Source organism: Odocoileus virginianus, chromosome 32 (assembly GCF_023699985.2).
Source record: "Odocoileus virginianus isolate 20LAN1187 ecotype Illinois chromosome 32, Ovbor_1.2, whole genome shotgun sequence".
NCBI classification, from domain to species: domain Eukaryota; kingdom Metazoa; phylum Chordata; class Mammalia; order Artiodactyla; family Cervidae; genus Odocoileus; species Odocoileus virginianus.
This window is the reverse complement of record NC_069705.1, coordinates 11,298,726-11,314,243: the sequence shown is the minus strand read 5'-3', so window position 1 is coordinate 11,314,243 and position 15,518 is coordinate 11,298,726. Positions and strand designations below refer to the sequence as shown.

At 41.0% G+C, this 15,518-nt stretch overlaps 1 protein-coding gene across 6 annotated transcripts in view; it reads right to left on the bottom strand.

The window, feature by feature from the left end:
• The window catches only part of NSD3 (nuclear receptor binding SET domain protein 3), a 104,783-nt gene that overhangs the window by 8,757 nt on the left and 80,508 nt on the right, over positions 1-15,518 (bottom strand). For 5 of the 6 annotated variants that reach the window (XM_070459887.1, XM_020876344.2, XM_020876350.2 and 2 more), the window contains 5 exons: positions 13,011-13,167; positions 8,130-8,332; positions 7,011-7,123; positions 6,212-6,481; positions 878-994 (listed from right to left, as the gene is read on the bottom strand). In XM_070459887.1, the coding sequence (XP_070315988.1) occupies positions 878-994; positions 6,212-6,481; positions 7,011-7,123; positions 8,130-8,332; positions 13,011-13,167 (860 nt within the window). The remainder of the gene's footprint in view (positions 1-877; positions 995-6,211; positions 6,482-7,010; positions 7,124-8,129; positions 8,333-13,010; positions 13,168-15,518) is intronic. The other variant, XM_020876348.2, reaches the window with a different exon arrangement.

Here is a 15,518-nt window from a genome sequence, read left to right as displayed (position 1 = left end):
CCCAGTGTTGCCCGGAGGGCTGGAGGGGTCACTGGCAGTGGGGCTGGGAGTTAAAGGGTCTGTCAACAGCCATGAATAAATGGCATTTTATGTTTCTAAATTATCTATTCGTGAAAGTGGTAAAACGTTCAGTGACATAACAGTTAAACTAATACTCTTCAATGATTTCTAGTTCTTTTAATACTATTCTGATTCAGTTTTAGAGAGAGCCTGGAACACAGGAAACACAGGTACTAGTCCTGGTTCTTCGTTAAGCTGTAACAAGATATTCAACACATCATTTCTCATGGCTGGACCTCAGTTTCTCATCACCTATAAATCAGAGGACTGTTGGAGAAATTCAATAGAATAGGTTTTGCAGTGATGTGCTTCAAGTAACACTCACAGTTGCATCTATTAAATCAGAAGTTTTACTGTCTCTTTTCTTTTGACTCTATTCCTTTTTCCTGACTCATTAAAAAAAAAAAAAGTCTAAATACACAGAATGATTTACAGTTAGGATTTTTCTGCTGAAGCAGAACTCTTCTGGTGGTTTGTAACATAGAATCGCAGAGGTAACTCTCTCCCCTGGTGATAAACAAACTGAGGACCAGGTCTTCCAGTGACTAAGAGCTGGGGCTCAAATCCGGGAGTGTTAACCTTGCTGCTGGTCACCCTCTCACGCATGGCGCCATGCCACGTGACCTGCGACAATCCCTCAGGTTTGTATTCTGGTATAATGAGCATATTACAGCGGGAAGCATACTGGCTACTGTAGACCATTATGTTTTGCTTGAAACGAAACCGAATTAGAGGAAGGAAACTGAATTCAACCTAAGACTATGGGACTAAACCAAAAAAAATCCTTTGTTCTTACCAAAAAAAAAAGCAATTTTACCTTGGTAACAGTTAACATATAAAAATTAGTTACACTGTTCTCGTGGGCTCGCTTGATTCGCAATCTGCATTCTTCCTCATCAATTAATTCGCCAACATATTCATTTACAAATTCACCCTGGAGAGGAGCATGCAACATGAAGAGGACCAATTAGTGTATTGTATTAGAAAGCATTCCAAAATACCACATGTGTAACTCAAGAGAATTAATCCAAAACCTTCCTGGAAATAGAACGATACAAAATAAGACCAGAAAATTGACACTGGGACAAGATTTTGACAATTTCACACGCACTCGTTTGTGTGCATATGTGTTGTTATGTGTACACGTGTGCATTTCTGTGGACCAGGTGGGGAGTCAGGTAGCCATCACCACAATCAATACACCAATCTTCCCTGTCAACAGAGATGCCCCGAACCACTCCTTCATAACCACACCCATCCTCCATCCCTCATTAGTTCTCCAACTCTATAGTTTTTTTCTTAATTATATTTTATGGAAGTATAGTTGACTTACAACACTGTGTTAACTTCTGACGTGCAGCAGACTGATTCAGTTATACATACACATAGGCTCTCTTTTTTATACCCTTCTTCATTATGGTTTATCACAGGATATTGAATACAGTTCCCTGGGCTAAAGAGTAGGACCTTACCCAACCCTATAGTTTTATCATTCTGAGGGTGCTCTATAAATGGAATCACAATATGTAACCTTTAGAGATTGGCTTTTTAAAGAAAAACTTAGCTTAATTCCCTTGAGATCTAGCCAAGCTGTTGCGGGTATCAATAGTTTATTGTTTCATTACTGCTGAGTAACAAAACTTTTAGTACCAAATAAAGCTGCTGTGAACATTTTGATTAAGTTTTTGTGTAGACAAAGGTTTTCATTTCTCTGGGATAAATGCTGGGTCATATGGTGAGCATATGTTTACTTTTTTAGAAAACTGCCGAACTATTTCCCAGAGTGACTGGATCATTTTGAGTTCCCACCACACACTCCCCATGATTGGGAGAGCCGGCTTCCCCACATCCGCATCAGCATGTGGGATGTGTGTACTTAGTCGTGTCTGACTCTTTGTGACCCTGTGGACTGTAGCCCACCAGGCTCCTCTGTCCATGGGATTCTCCAGGAAAGAATACTGCAGTGGGTTGCTATTGCCTTCTCCAGGGGATCTTCCCCATCCAGGGATCAAACTGGGGTCTGCTGCATTGCAGATAGATTCTTTACCAGCTGAGCTACTAGGGAAGCCCATGGGATTGTCACTGTTTTTCATTCTGCTGTTCTAAAAGGTGTGTAGTAATAAGCTCCTTTTTAAAATAAGTGTAAATACCATATATTCAACCTCTCATGTTTATAAATGCATAATCATGAATCACCCTTTCACCTTGAAGACTTGGCTGATTCAATCTAGGGCAACAGCATTAACTATAGGATTTCTTGGTGTTAAAAATACATTTCCAAGGCAGAGAAATGTCTTCAGGGAGTAAATTAATATGTATTTGCTATTGTTTTTACCAGACCTGTGTTCCTCCCCCAGCCCCCAACCCAAGTTCTCACCAGCCAGGCTCACCGCTCAGCATCACAGAACTGAGAGCATCAGTCATCTAAAGAGATGCGCTGTAGTGTCTTTTCTGATTCTGATGAGTCATTAAGAGCATAAGCCAACATCCTTATGTATGGATACTTGGCCTTTTCCCACCGATAAAAAGACAAGACTGTGATTTTGGTACAAGAGAAGGGAGATGATGGTGGGTGAACCTGGGCGGCTGGCCAGCTGGCCACTGGGGACGTGGGCAAGAGCCCGTCTGCTTCAAGCAGCTACAGCTCGTCTGGGCTGGGCCTGGCTACCACACAAGCGTGCTTCTGGGGGCTCCTATCCCCTACTGTAACCGATGGGACAGGCTCCGACAGGGAGCCGCGTTTCCCCCCTACCTGCGACGCCGTGACAAGACAGCTCTGCAAGGCACGTACTGTGCGCAGCAGGCCCTGAATGGCTCTCCCTTCACGTGGTTCGGACTTGGACCTCGGCTGCTGAAAACATCTTGCCCTTGTCCTGGTCACTGCCCTCCCAGGCAGATCTCATCGCCATCTTGGCTGCACTGCCACCTAGCGTCACTTTATTTTATGGCGAGTTTTCCTTACTGAAGACCGAATAGAGGGGAATTCAAACCAAATCAGCTCCACCTTACTTGTCTGATACACTTGAGATTCAAGTTAATGTTTCATTTGAAGAAAGGGTTCTGTGGCTTTTAACGGTCTGAAACCATCTGTTATGGTTTCTGTTTACTATTCTATGAAAACTGGCAAATACTGAAAAGACAAAGTGCTGTTATCAAACGTGTGTTAAGTCTTGTCAACTCGATATGGTTGTGAAGAAATGTGTCTAGTTATTTTGTAAAAGAAATATTTTAGGCATCTAAAAAGTGACAAATCTTTAGCCTCAAAGAGTTGCTTACTGGACTTAAAACCATTAACTGTGAATTCAATTGTGGTTAAAAATAACAAAATAAAGAACTTTTAAAAAGGTAGAAATCTGGAACTTCTCTGGTGGTCTAGTGGTTAGCACTCCACGTTACCAATGCAGGAGGCGCAGGTTCAATCCCTGGTCGGGGAACTAAAATCTCCCATGCCATAAGGCATGGCCATAAATAAATAAATAAATAAATAAAATTTTAATTGCTAGAAATCTATCCTTAAAGGCAACAGCAAAAAGAAAGTTTAATTTAGTATTTAATATAATTTTTTTTAGGGCTTTCTTAGTGGTTCAGTGGTAAAGAATCTGCCTGCAATGCAGGAGCCGGGGGAGATGTGGGTTAGATCCCTGGGTTGGGAAGATGCCCTAGAGGAGGAGGGCACGGCAACCCACTCCTGTATTGATGCCTGGAGAATCCCATGGACAGAGTAGCCTGGTGGGCTACAGTCCAAAGGATCGCAAACAGTTGGATACGACTGAAGTGACATAGCACGCACACACGTTTTTAATTTCTAAGAATGAAATCACTTCATAACAGGAAGTCCCTTGTTTAACTCTGGCACATGTTTTTAGGAATCTATTATGTGTGAAAAGAAGGGGACTGATGATGGTGTACATTCAGTCTCCCACTGGGCTCCTGTCTCTGAGTGTACCCAAGCCTTCTCCACATTGCTACAGTCTTTTTGACTATGCTGTTCAGAGACTATGTAAGTTTAGCTCTTTTGTAAATGACCAACTATCTTCCACCAGCAATTCCTCAGGTGCTAAAGGGCAGAGTAATCCTGACTGTATTTTCTTCTCTCTTGATTATATCATTAATTTAGTAACTTAGAACATGGTTTAGAATAAATGTAACTACTATTAAAAGGTGTCAACACTGTATTACATTGGGTAGATTTCAGGATGGCTCCACAAACTCCCCTGAAACCGTAAGTTAAAACCTGCAAGTGACACGCAGGGCGTTAAAATGGTATCAAAATGTTTGCATTAGATGGTGACATTTAAAAAAATGGGTATTTGACAGCGTTGGGTCTTAGCTGTGGCATGGCAATCTTCGTTGCGTCATGTGGGATCTCTGGTTGTGGTGCAAGAACTTTAGCTGTGGCGGCAGGCTCAGTAGTGGTGGCTCGGGCTTAGCTGCTCTGTAGCATGCAGAATCCTAATTCCCAGACCAGGGATCTAACCCGTGTCCCCTGTATTGCAAGCTGGATTCTTAGTCACTGGACCACCGGGGAAGCCCCTATATGATGACACTTTAAATGCAGATAGCCTTTGATCAAGCGACCCAATCCACACACCCAATGCTCTGGTGAATCCTGCAGGCACTACCTCCGAAATGTCAGAAGTCCAACCACTTCTTTCCTGCTCAACTACAACCCCGGTTAGGCCACACCACCTGGACTATCATGGTCTTCTTTTATTGCCCTCTCTCCGTTTGTGTGTATTAACTGCACAGAGAAGTTCTAAAAGGCTACACACCAACTTATGAACAATGGTCTTCTTTGGTGAGGAGGATAGGAATTGAGGAATTTCACTCTTTATTATCTTTTTTGTATTGAGTTTATGCTCTATGTTATATAGCGTTTCATTATAAAGGTGATTTTTTTTTTTAAAGGCAGAAAAATGCCAGGAGTAATTTTAAATTCCCACTAGGCCCATCTTCTCTTAGAGAACATGGCTCCAAGTTCTACACATCAGCAGGTGATGGTGGGGGTGGGGGGGGGGTAGGTGGAGAAGATGAACTTTTTAAAAAACAGATTTTTAGGCCTGTCACCAATATTTCAGTTGACACTCATTTTAACAAGGACCCTGGAAGATTCTCAGGGTCTCTAAAGGTTAAGAGCCACTGTTTGAATAGCAGGATTTATTGGTGATTTTCAATTATTGAGTTATTTGGATTAAAATATTTTCCACAATGGGCATGCATTTCCTGTGTTAAACAGACTGCTTTGAAGAATTACCTCAAAGTATAAGAATGAAGATAATTTATAAGTATTAAAGATCTCAACTTTTTCTAGTTGCTCTGTATATACAATCTAATTTGAGACTATCCACAACTCTTACACATGTCGGGCAGGGCTTATTATGTCCATTTTAGAGATGAAGGAACTGAGTCTCAGAGAGGTTAAGCCAGCAGTCCTCATCCTTTTTGACACCAGGAACTGGTTTCATGGAAGACAATTTTTCCATGGATGGGGGAGAGGGGGGATGATTTCCGGATGATTTAAGGGCATTACATTTCATTGTGCACTTTATGTCTATTATGTCAGTTCCACCTCAGACCATCAGGCATTAGATCCCAGAGGATGGAGACCCCTGGGTTAAGTGCCTTGACCGGGGCTTCATGGCTAATTACAACGTTGGAGCAAAATCCTGGGGTTGCTAGTTTCTGTCCAGTATGGTCTTAACTTTACTATTTTTCCTTTTACCTATGTTAAATCTAGTTTGTTTAACAAGTAAAAAATATTTCGGTTAGAATGACCAATGTCCCTTCTCCTCCTTTTGACTGATGACAGGCAAAGTGAAAGTCACTCAGTCGTGTCTGACTCTTTGTGACCTCACGGACTGCAGCGAGCCAGGCTCCTGTGTCCACGGGATTCTCCAGGCAGGAGTGCTGGAGTGGGTAGCCACTGCGGTCTCCAGGGGACCTTCCCGACCCAGGGATCAAACCCGGGTCGCACTGCAGGCAGATTCTTTACCGTCTGCTCTTCTACCCACTTCTTACTTGCTCCAGAAGTACCAAACTCTCCACCCGAGAAGTCCCAGAACTGTAGGATGACCCCTGGGTCCTGGGTCCTTACTGCCACAGTCTGAGAGGCACGGTCCCGGTCTGCCCCAGCGCCGCCGCCCCATGCTACCTTCTTGATGCTCCTCTTGGTCCTGAGGCCCCAGCCCCTGCGCTCGGTCCTGATGACCTCGGCGTCCGGGTAGAGCCTCTTGGTGAAGCACTGGTTCTGGCAGCGCTCGCCCGCCGGGCACACCTGCGGATGACACTCGTACTGCAGCATCCGGTTCAGGCACTCGGACTCCAGGCCGCACGGGTTCTCGTCGGCCGGCTTGCAGTTGCAGCGGGGGATCTCCGACAGGTCCGCCACCTGGGTCTGCGCCTTCCCTATCACTTTGTTGGCCTGGCAACAAAACCACAAGCGGGAGGGGGAGTCTAACAGGACGCCGGGACCCCCAGGCCCACCTGGCCCCGCCACTGCCTGTGGGGTCGCCCTGAGAGAGGCTCTTTATCCTGGTCAAGACTTCCCAAGTTGAGTAAGCTGAGATTAACAGCTGCCTCTCCTAAGCTGACAAAAATACCAAAACCTGATGTGAGTCCTCATTTATCCTCTGCTTTTCCCCTCCTACCAGTTGATGACGATTTCATAAAGCTGAAAACAGCTCTGGCTCTCTGGAAAAATGGGGCTAAATCCCTACATTCTTGTTGGTTACTGGACAGGCTGAGGAGCAAGCTCATCAAAGCCCCCGCCCTCCCGGGGGAACGGCCTCGGCTCCCAGTGGATGCTCCGGCAGAAGCTGTCAGGTTGTTCTGCACAGACTGAGCCGTAATCAACATAAAGGTTTTACAAGTCAGTCAGGGCCTTCTAACTACTAAGAGAGCAGTTTCACCTTGGCTGTCGAATACCAGCGTTTTCGTGGGTGAAGACTCACTTTGATGTGTTTGTATGGAGGGGGTTTTCTTGAGTTTTTTTCAATCTCCAGTGCTTCTTTACTTTCTCTTTGTGCTTTTAATTCTTGGAAACGTTTTGCAGCTTCTTCCAATGCTGCCAATAAGACCAGACAAAGCATATAAACATCCCAAACCAAATAAACAAAAACCACGAGGAGAGTTGTTTTTACCCTGCCTTCCCCATGCACTGAATGGGACCTGAGGTTTTCTGTTTAAAATTATGTCCTGGAAAGAAGCATTGACCACCAGGAAAGAGCAACACTGAGATGGGATATGGCGCGTTACAGCTCAGCACTGCTCTGTGCAAGCTGCCGCCTGGGAAAAGAGGTCCCCCTTCAGTGGTCAGGGGTTTCCATGGGAACCAGAGAGCAGCTTTTCACCTTGTACCAGATTTAAACTCACTTCACTCCTCCCCAGAAAGCCCAACTTGCCGTCAACTTGTTGCAAAAACAGATGGTAAGACTTAGAGAACGAATTAATGGCTGCCAGGGCGGGGGGAGACAGTTCGGGAGTGTGGGATGGACACGAACATACAGCTATATTTAAAATGGATAACCAACCAGGACCTACTGTGTAGCTCAGGGAACTCTGCTCAAGGTTATGTGGCAGCCCGGATGGGAGGGGAATTTGAGGGAAAATGGATACATGGATATGTATCACCTGAAACCATCACAACATTGTTTGTTGACCAGATATACCTCAATACACAGCAAAAAAAGTTAAAAAGAAATAGACAACAAAAAATTCTACACAGAAACAGCTGTAAGGCTCTTCATGGGGAGTGTTCTCTACTCTGCTATGGCAAAGCTGCTTCACTTAATTAGGGAGACTCTGCGTTTCCAGAAAAATCTCTACGTCTGTAGTAAGATCACTGAGGAAACTTCTTTCACACACACAGCACAGTTTACTACACTGAACGAGTTTTTCTAAACGACTGGATTGTGAGTTGGTTCTAACATGACCAGAAACTATGGACGCCAGGTTATAACACCTGGTGAAAACTCCCTAACACCAGAAACATGTCCTCTGCAAGTGAGAAGTGCGGAGAGATCAACAAAGGAGTGTTGGTTCTGAGTCATGGTGAACGTCATCCGATGTACCTTTTTTGAAGGTCTTGTTGATACTCGTCTGTCCATCAGCAAAGCTTTTGTCTCCTTCAACGTAAGGGAACACTCTGCCCTGGTGGACCCAGTAGTAGTCGTGAGAGCCGAAGAAGAACACGGGGAAGTCGCCCAGGTCATGCTTGAGGCCCTGGATGTTGAGCGGCACAGACCGGGGATTGCAGATCTCAGCCGGCCACCATCTGAAAGTGGGAGGATGGAGAGTCACACTAAGCTTTATATGGCCGGCGGGAGCCGAAAAACATCAGTTTTGTACTTTGTAATTTTCATTGCAAGTCTAAGGACACAGAACCCTCGCTTATCTTTAATCCTGCCCAAACCAAACGTCATTTAACAATATACTGATGAACGAATTAACGAATGAAATGGTGAACACAGACTAAACAAACTAGGCCCTAAACACCCAATCTGATTTCTTCCTTAAATATTAATATTTGATATTTATAAAAGTATATATATCATAAGAATAAAGCATACTAATAAGGTTAACAGTAAAACTACAATACAACTTAAGAATTAGAATTGGCCAATAAAATATTCCAAATCAGATTTCAGTCCTGGAAAAGTCAAGTTTTTCTCCAAATGTGACATTCTTAATTCCAAGACTGTCTTTCAAGCTACAGAAGTTTATTTCTGTCAGTCAAGCGAATCATTTGAGAATAAACTGATGCTGTTGTAAAGAATGCCTGCTCCCATTCAAACTGACATTTTCTGACTCTCTAATCAACCAGGATAAAACACATTCTGGTCAAATGTACTAGGCTTTTATCAGTGCGTATTTCAGAATCTAATTCATCTTAGATCATAATAGACGTGGGATTTGGGACAGGCCTGAAAAAATCATGCTTCACGTGATGACTGGTCCACAGTGATCACTGGGGGAACCACCTGTGAGGTGCACTGGAAGATTTCCTGCAACTGGGCAAGTCGGAACTGGAGGGTGAAGTCCCTGTAGCACATAAGATCGTTGATACCAACAGTAGATGCATACAAACTTAATTTTTTTCAGTCCCATTTTATACATGCCTAATAAAACCATTTATTTAATGAACAATGAATGACATTATTGGGAAGATAAACGATGAACATGCTTCACCTAAAAGCACCCTATGTTCACCTATGGGTTAACTAAAATGTGGGTAGAAGCCAGTGTTCAAATTGTTAAAAACAACACTATTCTGTGTAATCAGTATTTGGTTCCCCTCAAAGCAGGCTGGGCAGTGGTTGTATTTCTGATTCGTGTTAAGGCCACATGTGGGGTGCATGTGGTAACCACACACACTGGCTCAGACAGATGGGGGTATGATTTCTGCCAGCCTTGTTCCAGGCCCACGTCTCCCCCAGGAAGTCTCACATCAGAATAACTAGTTATTGAAAAGAAACAGTTTCATGGGGCCCAGAGAGGTCTGATTGGAAAAAAGACATTAGGAATTAGTCCATGGATATAAAATCAAGCAGATGAACTGTCACTGGCCTGTGAACGGAACCTCTGCTTCGGGCCTCTGTAAATGTTATGTGATTAAAATTTAAGTATTAAAGCCAAATATATTTTCATATTCATAAAGTTTTTTGAAAAGGAAATATATAATGGACAGCATGGTGACTATAGTTAATGATACTGTATTGTATTTGAAAGCTGCTAAGAGGATAAATCTTAGCCATTCTCATCAAAGTTCAGCTTTTTGAGTGCTACCTGTTCTGAACTCCTAGCCTGGCTCCCTGCCGTAAATGGTGTGCTTTCCTTCAACACACACAAAAAAGTTCTCACCACAAGAAAAAAAATTGTAACTATATATGGTGATGGATGTTAACTAGATTTATTGTGGTGACTGTTTTACAATGTATACAAATGTGGAGTCATCATATTGTATACCTGAAACTAACATAATGTCAATTACATTTTTTTAAAAGGCCAAAGAAAGTTTTAAAAAGGAAACATTCTGAAATTTATCTGAAGACCTTGGGGCTTCCCTGGTGGCTCAGTGGTAAAGAATCAGCCTGTCAATGCAGGAGGGAGATGAGGGGTTGATGCAGGAGACGACCCTGGGTTGGGAAGATCCCCTGGAGGAGGAGGGCATGGCAACCCACTCCAGTATTCCTGCCTGGGAAATCCCATGAACAGAGGAGCCTGGCGGGCTGCAGTGCATAGTGTTGCAAAAGAGTCAGAGACAACTCAGCGAGCAAATGACAACAAAGCCTTCTTATACTACTTCTGATATTTCTTATTGGGGAATATCTTATCTATTATTCGTCAAACCCGTACCTATCCCCTCCTGGAAAATATAAGTATTTTTTAAATTATAAAAGCACTGTGTGCCAGTCAGAATCACCATCATTAAGAAGTCTACAAATAACAAATGCTGGTGGGGGTGTGAGGCAAAGGGAACCCTCCAACACTGTTGCTGGGAATGTAAGTTGGTATGGTCACCGTGGAGAACAGTATGGAGGGTGCTCAGAAAACTGAAAACAGAACTACAGTGTGACCCAGCAATCCCACTGCTGGACACATACTTGGACAAAACCATGATTCAAGAAGACACGTGCACCCCTGTGTTCATAGCAGCAGTATTTACAATAGCCAAGACATGGAAACAATCTAAATGTTCACTGATAGATAAGTGAATGAAAAAGATATGGTACATCTATACAATGGAACACTACTCAGCCATAAACAAGAATGAAAAAGGCCAGCCACTTGCAGCCAACATGGATGCATCTAGAGATTATCATACTAAGTGAAGTCAGTCAGAAAGAGAAAGACCACTACATACGGTATCACGTCTATGTGGAATCTAAAATATGGCACAAATGAACTTATCTACAAAACAGAAATAGACTCAGAGAGAGGACAGACTCGAGGTTGCCACGGGGGATGGAGGGAGAGGGAAGAACTGGGAGTCTGGGGTTAATAGATGCAAACTATTATGTAGAGAATGGGTAAACAAGGTCCTCCTGCAGAGCACAGGAAACCACATCCAATCTCCTGCGATAAACCATGAAAGAACATAAAAAGGAGTGTGTGTGTGTGTGTGTGTGTGTGTACCTGAGTCAGTCTGCTGCGACAGCAGAAAGTAGCACAGCAGTATAACTACACTTCAACTAAAAAGGACATACCTTTAAAAGTATTAAATGTAGTTTCATACACAAAAAAAGTGTAGTTTCTTTAAAAAATTAAAACAATGCAGAAATGTGCAACAGAAAAGCTGAACATGCTTCCTCCTTATAATGTCATGCCCCAGAATATTAACGTTAGATGCTTTTTCCAGGTAATAATACAAACATATTATGTCTAGATCTCCAATTTTTACAAGTTGTATAAGTATATGGAGAGATAATCTATGTACTATTTAACATACTTCCTGAAGTTAACTGCACACTGTGGCCACCCTTCTTTAGTCTTCCAGGCATCCTGCAATATGGATTTGACAAATCCCCTACTGACTGACCATCTGGATTCCTCAAAATTTTGCACTTAGAAATAATACTGCAATGAACATCCCTATAAGGACATTTTTGCCCGTTTGTCCAATGTCTTTCCTTAGATACAGTCCTTGAAGGGGAAGTGCTGGGTCCAGGGGTGCACAGTTCAGTTCTGCCACATGACGCCTTTCTTGTACAGGAGCCCTTGTGTCTCCAGGCCCACCTGAGCTACAGAATTAGTACTCTTAAATCTCTGCCAGTCTGTTAACTGAAAATAAACTTTGCTTTTTTCATGTACATTTTTAGTGAGGCAGGGCACTTTTCACATGTTTATTTTCCATTTGCTCTTCTGCAAACTGGCTCTTTCTCTGTTCCTTTTTCCTTCAGGAAGGTATTTTTCTTTTCTTACTGAGAGTAGAAGAGTTCACCTGGTTTGATATTTGCCTTTTAAAACTTTATATCTTTTGCTGTAAAGTGTAAAATTATTTATATATTCAAACTGTCCATTTTTTAAAAAAAAGAACATGGAAGTTCCCTGTCATTTGTTAAAAAAATTGGTTGGAGGGGAGCTTCTCAATGCCCCTTATCTCAGCTAAAGATGAAGTTTGTTAAATAGGTAAGCAAGCAGCATATCTAAAACAGAGAAAATGACAGAACCCTTGTTTAAAAAAATTACAGCATGTTTGAAATTCTATAGAAACATATTTAGGATTTTAATTGAAAAGCAGAACTTTACTGTGTTCTTTTGTGTGTATCCATTTTCTTGGTAAAATAATAAACATACACCTCAAAATGTAGAATGTAAAATTTAAAAAATATATCAGTATCCTTTGGCGTGAAGATTTGTTGAAAATAAGTTTCTTAAGAGGAGAAAGATTTAATAAAATAATGGCAACCATGCATACTTCTTGCTTCATTCCCTTAAGAACTAAAGGCTCCTAATGAAATAACCTCTCTCTCTAAATTCTAAAAAGCTCCCTCTTTGCAACCTAGTTTAGAGTGTCTAGCTAGAACTATAATAAAACAGATTTAGGGGCAGAAAGAGTTATTTTGGCCAGAATATAAACTGTTAACTTCATTAGAAACCAGAAATTAACATAAATCCAATTAGAATGCAAAAGAAAAAAAAAAGTCTTCCCCACTATCCATATGAAACCTTTTATTCCAAATCCTGTTGGTACCATAGTTCATTAGGATAAAATAACTTTCAGAACTTAAAAACAAAAGTCAATCAACAACAAAAAAAAAAGGGGGTGGGGGAATCTAACAACCACTAACCTTCCCAGTCTTCTAAAAACCCAGACTAAAAATGTTTCTTTTCTTTCTTTTTCTGAGGAAGTGGCTGTGCTGTGTTGTACCTGTTTCCTGGCCACGCTTGTACAGACTGTGAACTACTCAGCAGTGATTGAATACTTCCTCTTTGTCCTTGGAAAAACTTGCCTGTAATTTCCCAATTTGGCCCAAACAATCTGCTTGTAATGCAGCTTCTTGCCAGCTTTGCAATCATTGCAGTTCCAGCAGCCTTCGGGCGTCTCTATGCTCAGGCACTCCGGGTGGAAGGAGGCTGGACACGACTCGCAGCAGAGCAGTCGTCCACCTTGAAACAAACAAACAGTCTTAATAACTAAGAAGAGAGGAAAGAAAGAGACAAGAAAGTTATCTTTTCAGTGTATTAAATGTGATTCAGATTGAGAGAAATTAACAAAAGGGATTGAGTTTTATTATAGTGATGGATTAAAATACAAGACAATAAACAGATTTAGCTACTTCAGTCCTTCCTAGAGAGGGCTTCAGTGGCCAGAAATTCAGAGCGTGTAAGGAACTGTGAGTAGGAAAAATATGACTCTTCACCCCTCTGAAATGAGGACTATTGAGGCACTGATTTAGCTGAGGGTTAAGACTCTTTAACATATGACAAATAGATGCATAAAATCTTTAGACTTGAGTAGATGTGAGAACAGATTTTCAGAAAAATATGTACTCTTTTTTCTCCTTGAGAGTTAAGAAAGTAAACAATGGTCATCTTTGTATTTTAATCCAGTGGCACAGCTAACTAAATCCCTTTATAACAATATTAGCGAGAATGAATATAGCCAATAGGCTGACCACTACTTTTTTCTTTACTTGTAAGAATACAAAAAGCAAAAGGATCTTGAATTTGTGATTACATTATCTTTTCAGGAAAGACAAAGAAAGTCAAACAGGCTATACAGCAGTGGTTTGCAACTTTTTCATCACCAAGGATCCCCTTTCCCTTTCCCATGGACTCATGTTTTCAAATATTTTATCAAAAATATATATATATATACTTTATCAACCAAAAAACCCCACCAAAACAAAAAAAAATTTTTAAAGCCACAATTATTTTTTATGTTTTAATTAACTACAGAAATATCGAATAGCCAGTTGGAACTTCAGATCCCAGTAACAAAACTAGTCTTATCATATTAAATTGTTAAAGTCATAGCCAAATACAGAGAAACTCATGCAACTGTATTTTGCACAAATGGCTGATTCTGTTAGACTTTCTGAAATATTAAACATAGTTCAAAATTTTGTTTGTAATATTTTCTGACATCATATTGAGAACCACTGCTTTATAGCATGAAATAAGTATCAGATAGAATCAAGTATCACATATAAGGAGATCTCTTTAAGTAGTCTAGCAAAATCCTCACCTTTTAAAAACACAAAATGATCTCTGTATTAAGACGAAAACAGGTGCAGCAAATGAAACAATATTATTTTTAAATGCAAAAAATTAAAGAAATTTGAGGGGAGATTAGGTATTTCAACAAGTGACAGAGAAGAATGTTAATCACTGAAGATGAAATACAATAAAGACATTTACTGTAAAAAAAAAAATCATCTTTCCATTGGAAAACCAAGTCTATAACCCATGAGTGTACTGAGATTTAAAGTCTTGTAAGCAAAAGGTTAAGAGCCCACTATATAACTTTATCAAATTATATGCTCCAACCTTTTGAGCGTTTGCTATCAATTTTCCAGAAAATCTTGTCTTCCTGTAGACTTTCAAACTTCTAACTAATTAACATAAAAACAAAAAGAAAATCCATGTACAATCAGTGATGAATTAAATTACTATATTTCCTCTGCTTAAAAGCTTTTTCCATCATTTGGATTTTCCCCTTTGTCTGCAGATCTCAATGTGGATTAATTGTTCCAATTCTCCAACCTAGAGATTAGCTGCCTGAGTGGTCTCAGCTAGGTAGGGAATTCTTCTGTAAGTTTAAAGTAAAATGAAATAATTCATTTTTCCATCAGAAAGAAATGACCAGTAGGGAGAGCGGTCTTTGCAAATAGCTTGAGGACATGTGATTATTTGGGTTGATGTGGAAAAGTCAGGCTGGCCATTTTTTAACATTATGGAATAGTCCTGAATTTTAAGTCTTATTTCAGAGGAAATACAGACCCTGAATCATCAGTGAAAATCATCACGATTTTTTTGACAAAAATACACAGGGAAATAGAAAAATAAAAATATGAACAATCCACCTTGGTGCTATGCAAGAAAACTGCTTTAGGGTGCAAGAGAAGAAAGATAACGGTTCAAGCTAAGCAAACAGAGGGCTCAAAATAATTTCAATTCATGTCAAGGCCAATACTCAGTACTGAACACAAAGTAAGCAACAATTGAATTTGTCTAATTTTATAAAGGCGCCAGCAGGGAAATCAGGCATTTCCTAAAATGCCTTGGGTAGTCTAATTTTACTGCACTATGGAATTAGTCAGACCCATGTCCATCTTTGTTTTGGAAACAGGTGGTATCTATCACCAGTAAGATGCCATACTGTGACTTCAATTGAAAACAGACAAAAAAGTCATTAGTCTCTCAACCTCCTTTCCCATGGGTTCTAACCAACTTGCTTAGTTATACTTTCCTTTAGTCATAGGTCGCTACTTCAGATGTCTGACAAACAGCAAACA